General features: G+C 40.2%; 1 protein-coding gene across 2 annotated transcripts in view; it reads right to left on the reverse strand.

Annotated features, from left to right (window-relative positions):
- EFNA5 (ephrin A5) overlaps positions 1-12,189 on the reverse strand; it is a 278,368-nt gene that overhangs the window by 9,757 nt on the left and 256,422 nt on the right. For both annotated transcript variants that reach the window (XM_028508048.2, XM_028508040.2), the window contains exon 3: positions 146-211. In XM_028508048.2, the coding sequence (XP_028363849.1) occupies positions 146-211 (66 nt within the window). The remainder of the gene's footprint in view (positions 1-145; positions 212-12,189) is intronic.

Consider the following 12,189-nt stretch of genomic DNA (forward strand, 5'->3'; position numbering starts at 1 on the left):
TGAAAACTAAAACATGGATGTTGATATACAAAACAGATACGACACAGGATTTAACAGTAAAAAAACTTTTACCGCTGTGAACCAGACCATACAATAAAGCATGCGCAGGGAAGCCACCCTCTGAAGCTCATTCTAGTGAACTTACTTGTTGGTCTCACAAACACTTTGAGCTTTAGACAGGACCTTCTTCCATTATCTGGGATTGCAGAGGCTGTGGGTAAGACAAAAAGAGCAGAGAAAAGGGAGAGAACAACAGATTACTCTTCACTTTCAAATGCAAATGATCTGCAATAAATTCTTTTCTGAATAAGAGCGGCATACTCTAATTCTTCCCAGAAGTTAAAACAAAACTACTTTTCAGATTGATATAGACTCTTACAGAAAGAGCTACTTATCTACCCCTGTGTTCTCTTTTCAATACAATAAAGAAAGAATCATGCAAGAATGTTGGTAATCTACAGAAAATACTTTGGGTTTTTATTTCAAAGGCTCTTCCATTTAACTTGATCTGTTATCAATTTTCTCTAAAATAAGAAGATAATGCTCGAGCTCTCCTGCTTTCATAGAGACCCGCCTCCTCGACTGCAGGGAGAGGGGCCCGGCAGAGCCCAAGGTGAAAGTGCTGGCAAAACCCAATACCAGATAGTTACAAGGCCAACTTAAACATGACCTGTTTCTGCTGGGGAAAGTAAAGCTTTGTCTGTCCTGAAAGCCTGTCTGTCAGTGCTTTGCAGGTAATTCAATTAGAGGGTTTACTCAGAACTTGGCTCCACGTTCTATATGACTAAACCAAGCCCAGCAACTGCCATCATGCTCTTATAAGTACAATATGTTATTGAGAAAGTACTATGCAATGGTACATTTATTTTAAAAAATTTGCCACAGAGAAGGATGGAATTAATAAAGTGGGCTTACCAAAACATGACAACATGTTTCAAGTTATAAAACACTTGAGGAAGAAACTTTCTTCTCCTCTTCAAGATAATAAGACTGTAAACTCTTCCTGCGTTTGAAAGATTATCTCCCCTCAGCACACACAGCAGAATATCAAAGGGATTTACAAAGGCAAGGCGGTAGGACCATTAGCGATCACATATGTTTACTAATGCATTCTAGAAATGACAAAAATTACAGAAATGAAGGCTGCATACTTTCCTCCCTATGTGTTCGCTTCAAGTGGTTTCTTTGTTCAGACAGAGCAGATGACATCAATCAAAACACACATGGCCGACAGTCCGTGTGGCGATGCCCTCAGTGACAAAGAGGCAGCCGGCTTTGGGGTGCCTTCACGCTCCGTGATTTTCACCCTTTGCTATATCCCTCAGGGGGAGCCCAGGAAACTAAAATGCTTATTTTGCAGGTGAGAGGATTCAAGATGCAAATTCTGAACTAATTTTACAGAGATCTCATGTAATTTCAGATCCCTGTCCTGCAGGAGAATTTATAAATTCACCACCTAAAAGACATCAAGCTGCAAAGAACCCCTAGCACTGCTAGTCAACACCTGTTGAAAACTTTTAATTCTAAGACAAAAATATATGGAAAAGATGTTCTCGGCCTTCCCCATCTCCCCTGTTCACTCTGACAAGCAGTTAAGAAGTGTTAACAGCTGGCTTTGCTGTAGGCTTTCATTAAATCAAAGTCAGAAAAACTCCCTCTACTGACATTTACAGTAACTAGTGTGTTATTTAGGGCACAATATTTGCACTCTGTGGTTTGATCCAGGAAATGGTGTCCTTCCTGTGGACCCCAACTGCAAATGTTCATCACATGCACAGTACACATAGGTGACTCTAAGTCATTAGAAAAGCCATGGGTTCTTGAGACAGTTTATGTCATATTCAAGGGAGGTGGTGTAGTAAAGTGACATATGGATATTCACACTGTCATTGTACAGATTTCTGAGTTGTGATGAACTCACCACAATCCTGGTGAACTTGATTGCCACAAGTACTGACTGACTTTCTTGATGACACTGCAAGGTACAACAGGCTCAAGGCAGAATCAAATGTTTAATTCGTTTAGCAGGGGAACTTCTTGGAATTAGTACAGGTCTTTCAGATTTATATGTAGGAGAAGGCCTATAAATCCAGGACATAAAAATCACTGTAACAACTAAACAGCAACAAATGATAAAATGTCCAGGAAAAACTGAAGAGAGTTCTCTCACCAGCTCTCAAAGAGGGGCAGTTAGCCTTGGCTACTGGATGAGTTACATTCTTTGTGAATTAAGAATATAAAATGTACTTATATAAAATAAAAAGCTCTCTTTCCCATCAGACTTCTCCATTAGTGCCTCATCTCCTCTGTCATCAGAAAGGTTGTAACAATTTAACATGACTGACATCTTATGGTTCTGCTTGCCTATTATACTCCAATCCTTAGAAAAAACAAGGAACAAAGAATATAAACATATCCTCTCTCACATTCATGTGTTTCTCCCTCCATTCCCCCTCTCTAAAAATAAAATCTTTAAAATAAAGAATACAAACACATAATGTGAGGGCACAATACAGATTACATTAAACCAAATGACTCTACAACCTCTGACCTGAGCGCATAAAGTCAACTCTGAACCCTCAGAGGCAGCCCCAGTGGGCGTGCCTGGCTAGGTCAGTTTAACTTGGGTTCCTTGTTGACCACTCTGAAAAACAAGAAACCAAGAAGCATAAAACATTTTCCCATATATCAGCAAAACAATTTTTGTGCAAGGCTTAAAAGAGTGAGAATGTGGCTTCATTTGATGTTATGTTCCAGATTTCTTAACCCCAGCCATGGGCTAACTAATGTAGGATGCTTTTATGTCACTTATGAATATAGATTAATTATTAGTAACATTTGAAGCTGTAAGGTAATACCAAAATGCTTTACAAGAAAACAAAAAGCCAAGGACTGAATATTAAAAACACAAAATAACAGGAATTGGAACATGTAATATTCCTACAGTAAGTTTACAAAGAAAATCCTCTCGGGATCAATTATGAGGAAAAGAATTGAAGATGGACATGAGAGAGTGAATACTTGGAATGTGCCTGTTTTTGCCAGAAGGCAGGTAATATCAATCCCTGTGAATCTAGTGGTGTCACTTAATAATGACCAACATTATCTCTATCTTAGTTAAGACAAAAGTTAAGTCCTTATGCTGCTGTCCTTAGAAAGTTATAGTGGACATTTGAAAATCAATAGTGAATAATTACTAGCATGCATTATATATCACTGCAGCTTTGTCCATCCAGTCACACACTTTCAAAATCCCTACTATGTGCCAGTTTCCCTATTAGGTGCTGTGGAGGTTGCCTCCTGTCCTTGCATTGTGCTTATTCCAGCCAGGGATACAAATATGAACCACAGTCCAGGGCCCCAGGAGGGATCTGTGTGGTAACTGAAGTCGGTCTGGACCACCAGCACAGCTGTGGGCAGGGAGTTAGCTTCGTCTGGGAGTGCAGGGGTGTCCTACCCATGCTTATCAGAGGAAAACTGACTGAGGTGTTGCAGGTCCTCCGGCAGCTAACCAACAGCAAACGGTAGAATGAAAACAATTTGTCTGTAAATTCCCAAATTGGAGATTTAACAACCAAGATGAGGTGAGGAAAACCCAGACCTGAACTCTTCCTATAAAGATATATGGGTTTTGCTAATAGAATTTGTCAAATTAAAATGAGAAATTCAACTCATATCTTAAACATCTGTCACATAATCCAAAATCATATCCTTTACTCAGTTTACTGCTGAAAATGTACACTTGGAGTCCGGAAGTTTGGGAATAGGGGTTGGGGACCATTAAAACAAGCACAACCTCCCACTCCACAATCTTAATAGCAACTTCATAAATCAAACCAGAGGCTCCTTTACTTCTAATGGTCTGCAAAGTACCAATCAAAAGCTTATGAACATAATGAAGTATTACCTGGGGGCCCTCTGGTTCTCTGTGTTTAGAGTATCATGCTAATAAGGCCACAAGGGCTTCTTATCTTCACTCTGTTCCTGACCTCAGACAGGGGCACTACCTTCAGCCATTCCTGAAAACCTGCTTCTGGGCCTCCTAGGGCTCAGGTGAGCCCTACTCAGCACTTATCAGTCAATTTGATACGTAAAGAGGATCACAAGAGGATCACATTCAATGCCCACAAATCAGCCCCCCCAAAAGCTGTATTTGGCATTGAAAATATATGTGATATTGATGTCACAATTTTCTAGAGGCCTCTCAGTCTGATGCAGAAAAGAGAATGCTGGCATCATGCTTGTGGTAGGCAACTTCTGACCTGGCTCCAATAACGCCTGTCTCTTTCTGCCGCCCTTTTGTGTTCCCCTCCCTTGGTAGTGGGCTGGACCTAGTTTCTTGCTTTTCTAATGAGAGAATATAGCAAAAGTGATGGGATGTCTCTTCTGTGATTATGTTGCAAAAGACTATGACTCCGTTGCTGCTAGCACTCTCCCTCTTGCTCCTGAAGCAAAGTGCCATACTGTTAAATTCCCCATGGAGAGGCCCACGTGGCAAGGAACTGACGCCCTAGTGCAAAAACCCACATGGAACTGAGTCTGATCACATGAGTGTGCTAGAATGGGACTCTTTCTCAGCTGAGTCGTGAACTGACTCTCGTTGCCTGGTGAGAGACTCAGACCCAGAGGACCCAGCTAAATCGCTGCCCCTGGATTCCTTACCCATAGAAACTGAAAAAATAAATGTTGTCTTAGCCACAGATTGGGAGGTAATTTGTTTCTCAAGAGCTAACTGATTCCATGCAATCAAAGGCTTTCCATGGCTGACTTGAGACCTAAGGACTAAGACACTGGTGTGCACTCTGCTAACCGCCCGCCTGGCCCTTGCTTTCACCCAGCGGCTCCTTCCTCATTCTGCTGCCTTGTCTAAACAGCTGGGTCCATTACCATTGTAGTTTACCTCTCAAGCTACTGTTACAAGTTCACTTAAAGTAGGCCTTGCAGAGTGGTAATTATAAACTGCTGTAGAAGAAACACTACAAGACGTATCTATTTGTTTTCACTGGGAACTTAAAAACTGTTTTTAATTTTCTGTCCCATGTCACTTAGTTTGTTTTTGCTAATGTAGCCAACCTGTGCTGTTCCTGCAATTAGCATGACGGCTCACTTTAACTCCAAATTGCTAGGTAAACCTAAATGATCTTGGACACAAAATGTAAACTTAAATCATAAGAAAAATGCCATTCCTCAAATGTGAGAAATAGAATGTAAAGGTGAGCTTAAAAATACCTGAAATAAAAGAGCTGTAATAAGTTAAAACTTCTCTTCCTATTGAAAATCTCCTATGTTATCTTTTACACAGGCTATCAAATTAAATACGAATGTATGAGATTTCAAGCAACTCAAAAGTAATTAAGGTAACAATCTTCAAGAAGAACTGGAAGTTTAGCAGGAAGGGGGGGAGACTCTTGTATTATATATTTTTACATTTTTAAGCCCAGGACTGTACTCATTAGTCAACTTTAATATCTCTGCCTAACCTTATTCCTCCTCCAATCTTAATTCCAAAAGTCCAAATCCTCTTCCTTTTCTGTGACCCTGTCAGCTTCAGTACTTCGAGAAGTTTTATTTTTAAGAACAGTCAGCCACTTCTTTTTTTTAAATAAATGAGTGTGCGGAAGCATTAAAAATGCAGTTTTCCATTATGTTTGCCACAGGCAATATTTCTCAATTTGTGCAAGTCAGAAGAAAAGATAGACTATTGGTTGTTAGCAGGGCCCAGTGTTTCCTCTGCAGGTTTTCATGTGGTTTCACACACAACATAGATATATGCAAACTAGACAGGTGACGGTGGAATTAAGCATTAATATTCCTTTCACAATAAATGCTGGAAAAGTAAAGCCAATTTAAATAAACGGTACTACTAAAAATGTCTTCTAGAATTTAATGAATCCATAAAATACATTTTGTGTATGTGGGTAGAGGGTGGGGAACAGAAGTGGTGGGAGCAGGAGAGACGATAACTGAAGCCAAATGGACTGCTTGGAAATTGGTCACCACACCCTCAGAAAAAGTCTTAAGACAAAGTCAGTCCTCTTGTTAGGAAAGAATACCCCAGCAACAACAGCAACAGCAGCAATACCCTGGCTGTCTGCCCCCTTTTAAAAAACAGCACAACACCTATTTTCATATGAAGAACAATATCACCACTTATGATGGAATATATCTCACCATTCTACCTTTGGAGATTTAAAAGTCACATGCTTTAATAACAAACACGCACCCTAAGTGCACCCACAGTAGCTGGCTGCCATTGCCCACACATTTCATTTTTTTTAGGCCACTTTGCCTCAAGACTTGAATCATGGGCGGGTTAAGGTCAAAGTCCCAGATGTAAAACTTGAAAATGAGGTTACTAAGTGAAGGTGGAAGCCTTGGAGAAATGTAAAATATCATGTAAATATGAGCTACTTTGATATGGCTCTGGGGATATTTCTTTTTTAAAAACTAGAAAAGAAAGAGGGGTATATTTCCTACAATATAATAAGGGTAAAACAACATACTCTGCAAGCTAAAACTTGGTTACAACACGGGAGAACTGTAACAGGGACAAATAATTAGAGGAAAGTTCAGGGCAAGGGAAGTAAAATAAGTTCCAGCTGTGCAGCCTCAGACAAAAGAGAAAACAGGAGGTGCCACCACGCACCCACTGCCCTCCCCCCACAATCTCTCCGCTCCCTCAGGCAAAGTTCTCACTGCAAATACTAACTTAAGTATTATTTAAATTCCTGCAGCCAAGCCACAGTAGATGAATTACTTTTTCTTAGCAACCTCAAATAAAAGGCTGAGGACAAGTTTCTTTCCACTGATTTGTAGGAATAAACAAATAGGACACTGTCATGCTTTTATTCACATTTATTTGAAGTCTGAGCAAGCAAACAAACAAAAACAAAAAAAACCTGGACTTCAGAGAATGCTTTTAAAAAACCTCTATCTATAGGAAGCATTTCTAACTGCAGTTAAGGAAATTTTAAGTCAGCTTACATCTCAGATTCTGAATCTAAACTTGGCCTCGTCCTTCTACCACGTGACTGGGGAAATCCAGTCCACATGGCCACAGAAAGCAAGATACCATGTAGATGTCATTTTAATTGGTAACCAAACCCTAAACATGAGGAGATTTAGTTAAGTTCCTAATTGGATATTTCACAATTTTAAAAAAAATCACTGAACATCTTTAAACAGTTAAGAAAAAATAAATTCCCTATTATAAGGTAGTGTTGTAACTATTTTCTGAGACCATGGCTAGCCTGAGGCCATACTATTGAAATGACAGTTCCCGGCCATGAGGGGCAGATAGTTCTTTTCTCTTGTTTGTGGTAATTCTGGTGAATTTCACCTGCTTTGCCAGATGGGATAATCAGACAAAAGACAGATAAACAGATTTGCTTGCAAAACTCTCCAACTAGAAGCCACAGAATTAAAATAAAAACAAAAACAAAAATTCAGACAAAAGGCAGAATTCCCAGACTCCCAGAGAACTCTTCCTCAGGCTCCTTGTGCTGTCTCTGTGACACACTGTTGGGGTGACTATTCACTGGTAGGCACAGAAAGCCCCAGAGCCTGTTACTCACTTGTACAGTATTAACAGAAAGAATGCTGTTATCAGGTGACACCAATGTGGCATGACAGTACATTACTAACATATCATCAAGTTAATACAATTCCAAAAAGCTCCTTGAAAAAGTTAATAGATTTCTTTGAATTTTTCATAACCACATTCACCCTTATATCTTCCTTGGTGAGGGGCCTTGGGTGGGCCATGGTTTGGTGGCCTCAGTGCATGCCTAACAGTCTGAACGCTCTCCTGATTCACCCACTCTGACTTACTCAGTTTTCCTCTAAGCCTTTCCCTTTGGAACAAAAATTAAGCATGACCTACTTTAGAGGGGCACTAGACTTTCATATTGCACTAGGAAACACAGGTGACAGACCCCTGCAGATCCAGAATACCATTCCATGACTCCGCAGAAGCCTCTCACCAGCTGCGTCAGTACTGACTGCTCCCTCTGCACGGCAGTTCCCCCGTGCAGCAGCCTCTCCTCCTGACTGCATTTCTGGATAATGGAGGTCATGGATATTTGGGAGGTTATGGATTCTGGTTAGGTTATGGATAATTGGGATAAAAAGTTATTGATGAGTCATCAGGAATATCAGTGGGACCCTTTCTTTCTAGCTTCAATTAGAAAAACTAGATTCTACCATCTTTTTTTTTGGGGGGGGGAGGCAAGTTATGAGGTGGTGGTGAAGAGGTTTATGTGAGGATGGGAACTGAGGCTGGGGAGAGAACTTAGAGAATTGGGAAGGTCATTGGAAGATCCTGGCTTTTTTTTTTTAATCATGCTAAGTTTCTGGGAGTGCTTCCCCGTCCCCGCCACCCGCCCCTGCTCCATTTTAAGAGTCTGAGCATGCTATTGTATCAGAGTGACACTGACCAAAGACAAGGACGTGAATCCTGCCCAGAGGTAACTTGGCTGGGAGTTGAGACTGCCTCTGCAGCTGCCCAGACTGTGCTGGAGCCCCGGCGCTGGGCCACAGGGCCCCGGGGTGATGCAAACACCGCACCAGGCCTGCACCTGGCCCTCCACAGGGGCTGCTGTAAATGGTTCCTATTATTGTCTTCAGTATGCTTTTGCATCATATTTGGGTAATTACCTATTAACACAAATCAATTATTTCTTTGGTTGTTTTTCTTAGCCAGTAGGCCAGGTTCTCCCCAGCGCCTGCCATTTCTGGTGGTAAGACAAGCATCCAGGCAGGAGGAGCTTCTCCTTTGCACAGCAGGTCCTTAATGGAACCCCAGAGGCCTGAACAAATTAATTTCTTTCTTTAGTAGACTAAGCTCTGCCAAGGAGGGGTCATCGAGGTGCCAGGATAATACAACATGTTTCACACCAAAAATACTTTCCTTGATGGAGATTATTCACAGAGTGAATACAGCTAATGATAGGGGCTGAATTCCAGTTAGCTCTGGTTGAGTAGGACCATTTCCACTCCAGCTAATAGCTGTGCAGCGCAGGGCGTCATCCCACAGAACACTCAGATCGTCTGTACTCTGCCCCCAGCTTTGATTTCCTTCTTTATCTCTCCCACTCTCTGCCCTCCTTCAAGCCACATTAATAGCTACTCCCAACAATATTTGCTCCCAGAACCACCCCCATCTCCCTTTTCTTAAGGGATCTTTCCTTTGCCTCTCAAGATCCAGCTCCCTCTGGCCACTTGAGCTATTTCCCATTTCTCCAACACAATAAATTTCTCCTGGGTGCTTGCCCCAATCTGTCTCTATCCCTTAACAGCACACACCCCTTTCCGTTTGCTGTTACATAGCATCGTTGTTCATAGCTTCTCTGCTACTGGAGTTCTGAGTTCCCTGAGATCAGGAACTGTTCAGGGTTCTCAGTTCTGAGGAGCTCACTGCTGCGTTCATAATGTGTTCAGTAAAGATTTGAAGAATGAGTCTAGAGGTTAAAAAAAAAAGTCTGTGTGGCTGCAACATGATTTGTTGACAAACTGGAACCAAAACTCAGGTTTAGAATAAAAAAGAAACGAAGAAAGGTGTAGTGACTAATGAATGTCAAAGAATCTTTTTTTGAATGCCCCTTTCCTGGGACGTTCCTCTCTCCCCTCTGTCGGCTGCTTCTTGTGGAATGAGTTTGGAAACTGTGGCCTACTCATCAGCCAAAGCCCAGAGCGACACACAAAATTCAAACACGCATCATTTTCTATCTGTTTGTATGATATCTGTGAGTATGTCGTCCCAAGAGATAAGAAATAAATGAAAGGAATGCGAGTCTCTTTAGAGCCAGAAACAGAACCTCATCAAATGATCAGCCTGTGGAGGGACTGCAAGCCCCTCCAGCGAGCAGGGAACAAAGGCAAAGTGATGCTAAGTGTAGAAAAGCAACGTTGGGGTGAGCATGATCAGAGACAGGTGAGGGTGAAGCCACCCTGGCTGAAAGCCTCTAGTCATTCAGAAGCCTCAATCAGCCCTGGCTGGTGTGGCTCAGTGGGTTGAGTGCTGGCCTGTGAATCAAAGGGTCTCCTGTTCAATTCCTAGTCAGAGCACATGCCTGGGTTGTGGCTGCACAAGGGGCAATCACACATTGATGTTTCTCCCTCTTTCTCCTTCCCTTCCCGTCTCTAAAATAAATAAAATCTTAAAAAAAAAAGGAGGCCTGAGACATCACCTGAGGATATAGCCCCTTGAGTTGCACTAAGGGGTATAACTCTGCTTTAGTCACAGCTGAGTTGAAAACTAACTACAGGCATTTTTAAAAGAACTAAAACCATGGAGCTAGTCCTTTTTGTGTTAAACAAGTATCTGAGAATGTGAAACTGATACTTTTAAAGTGTAGGAAAACATCGGCCATTTAGGGTAACAGGCCAGACATATAATTTCAATTTAAAATATATAATGGGACAGATGATTTAGACTTCTGACTAAGTGAAATCTTAGGTTTCTGTCAAGTTTTAAAACATTTAAGAAAACTAAAATTCATCATATTTTTCAGTTTAAATTCATATGATGCTAAGAATTATTAATACTTGAGTACTTGAGATAGTATTAGGGGACCAGTTTAAGTACTTCAAAAAATATTAAATCTCTAATGGTTAAAGGAACTTAATTACCCAAGTTTGTGAATGGAGCCAAATATTTAAACTTACACATCTCATATACAGAATTATAAAATGTATAAACTAATTTGAATAGGTTACATTTGAAATTTTAAGAGTTAAATATTTTTTAATTTCTAATTTAAATAAGACTAATTTGACTAACTGAATAAGTCAAATACCAAATTTTAAATCCAAACTAACCCTGTCCCATGGACAAAAGCCATTCTCTGTAAACCAAAAATTCATATATTTTTTAAAAGATTTTTATTTATTATTTATTTAGAGAGAGAAGGGAAGGGAAGAAGAGAGGGAGAGAAACATCAATGTGTGGTTGCCTCTCATGTGCCCCCCTTAACTGGGGACCTGGCTCACAATGCAGGCATGTGCCCTGATTGGGAATCAAATCAGCACCCCTTTGGTTCACTGGCCTATGCTCATTCACTGAGCTCCACCAGCCAGGGCCAAAAATTCATATTGATACCTCCTTTTATGCCATGGCTGAAACGCTGCCTCCCCCAAGAGGCTTTCCCTGATTACCCCAACTTCTTCCTCTACTCTCCACGCTCCTGTCACCACATCTGACTGCTTTGATAGGTACCAGCAAACTGGCAGTTAGAGATTCGTTTGTTTCCTGGTTTACTGTCTATTTCCTAATTAAACTGTGAGCTCCAAAGCAGGAATCTTTTTTAAAAATGCACCACCAGGCTTCTAAAACATAACATAGTACTTTGTACAAAGCAGGCACACAAAAAAAATATTTTTAAAGAAATGAATGAATAAATGAATGAAGTAAAAACGTAATAAACCAGAAATATGCAGGTCTATATATTACAACAAACAAACAACCAGAGACCAAGGTGTTGTAGAAACCTGAGATCTTCACAGACTGATAGGCTTTTTTCACTCTCTGAATATTACTTTTAAGTTTCCTTCTGCTATAAGGCAGAGTAATCTGATAGCTAGATAAATATTTTGCACACTTTATTGCTGCAGCAAACTTTTTAAGAGATTTGTTTCCTATTTGGTTTGCCAAAAATCCTGGTTTAGCAAGCAGACAATATAAGATGTTATCAAAATGGATTAATAAAAGGTTGATGAATGACACTTATAAGTTAAACATGAAGTATATTAAATAAATTAATGACATATTTTTAGGAGCTTCTAGTATTTGAAACATACATAGAGTGGGAAAAAAAAGGATAACCATTCTTCAAAATATGTTCCCATTTCTTAAGAAATTTGTGAAGCTAGGATATAAATACAAGTATTCTAGCCACTAGCCATAATACTAATACTGATGTCCTATTTAAGTTTTAAGGAATTATTTACTTTTCTGTGCTGACTCTGCATATCATATAAATAGAAAGTTTTTTTGTATAGCTTTGCATTTTGGGCCAAAAAAAAATTCATTCTATTTCTCTTCTGCTTTAGTGGAAGAAAAAATATGCACTCTTGGGTCAACTTATCATTTTAATGGAAGAGGTCTCAGTTGAAATTGGCTTTGAGTTTGCTAATTACAGAACTCAACAGGGGTTTTTCCTTTTTTGGTGTAACTCATATTTTTATTCATTA

Source organism: Phyllostomus discolor, chromosome 3 (assembly GCF_004126475.2).
Source record: "Phyllostomus discolor isolate MPI-MPIP mPhyDis1 chromosome 3, mPhyDis1.pri.v3, whole genome shotgun sequence".
NCBI classification, from domain to species: domain Eukaryota; kingdom Metazoa; phylum Chordata; class Mammalia; order Chiroptera; family Phyllostomidae; genus Phyllostomus; species Phyllostomus discolor.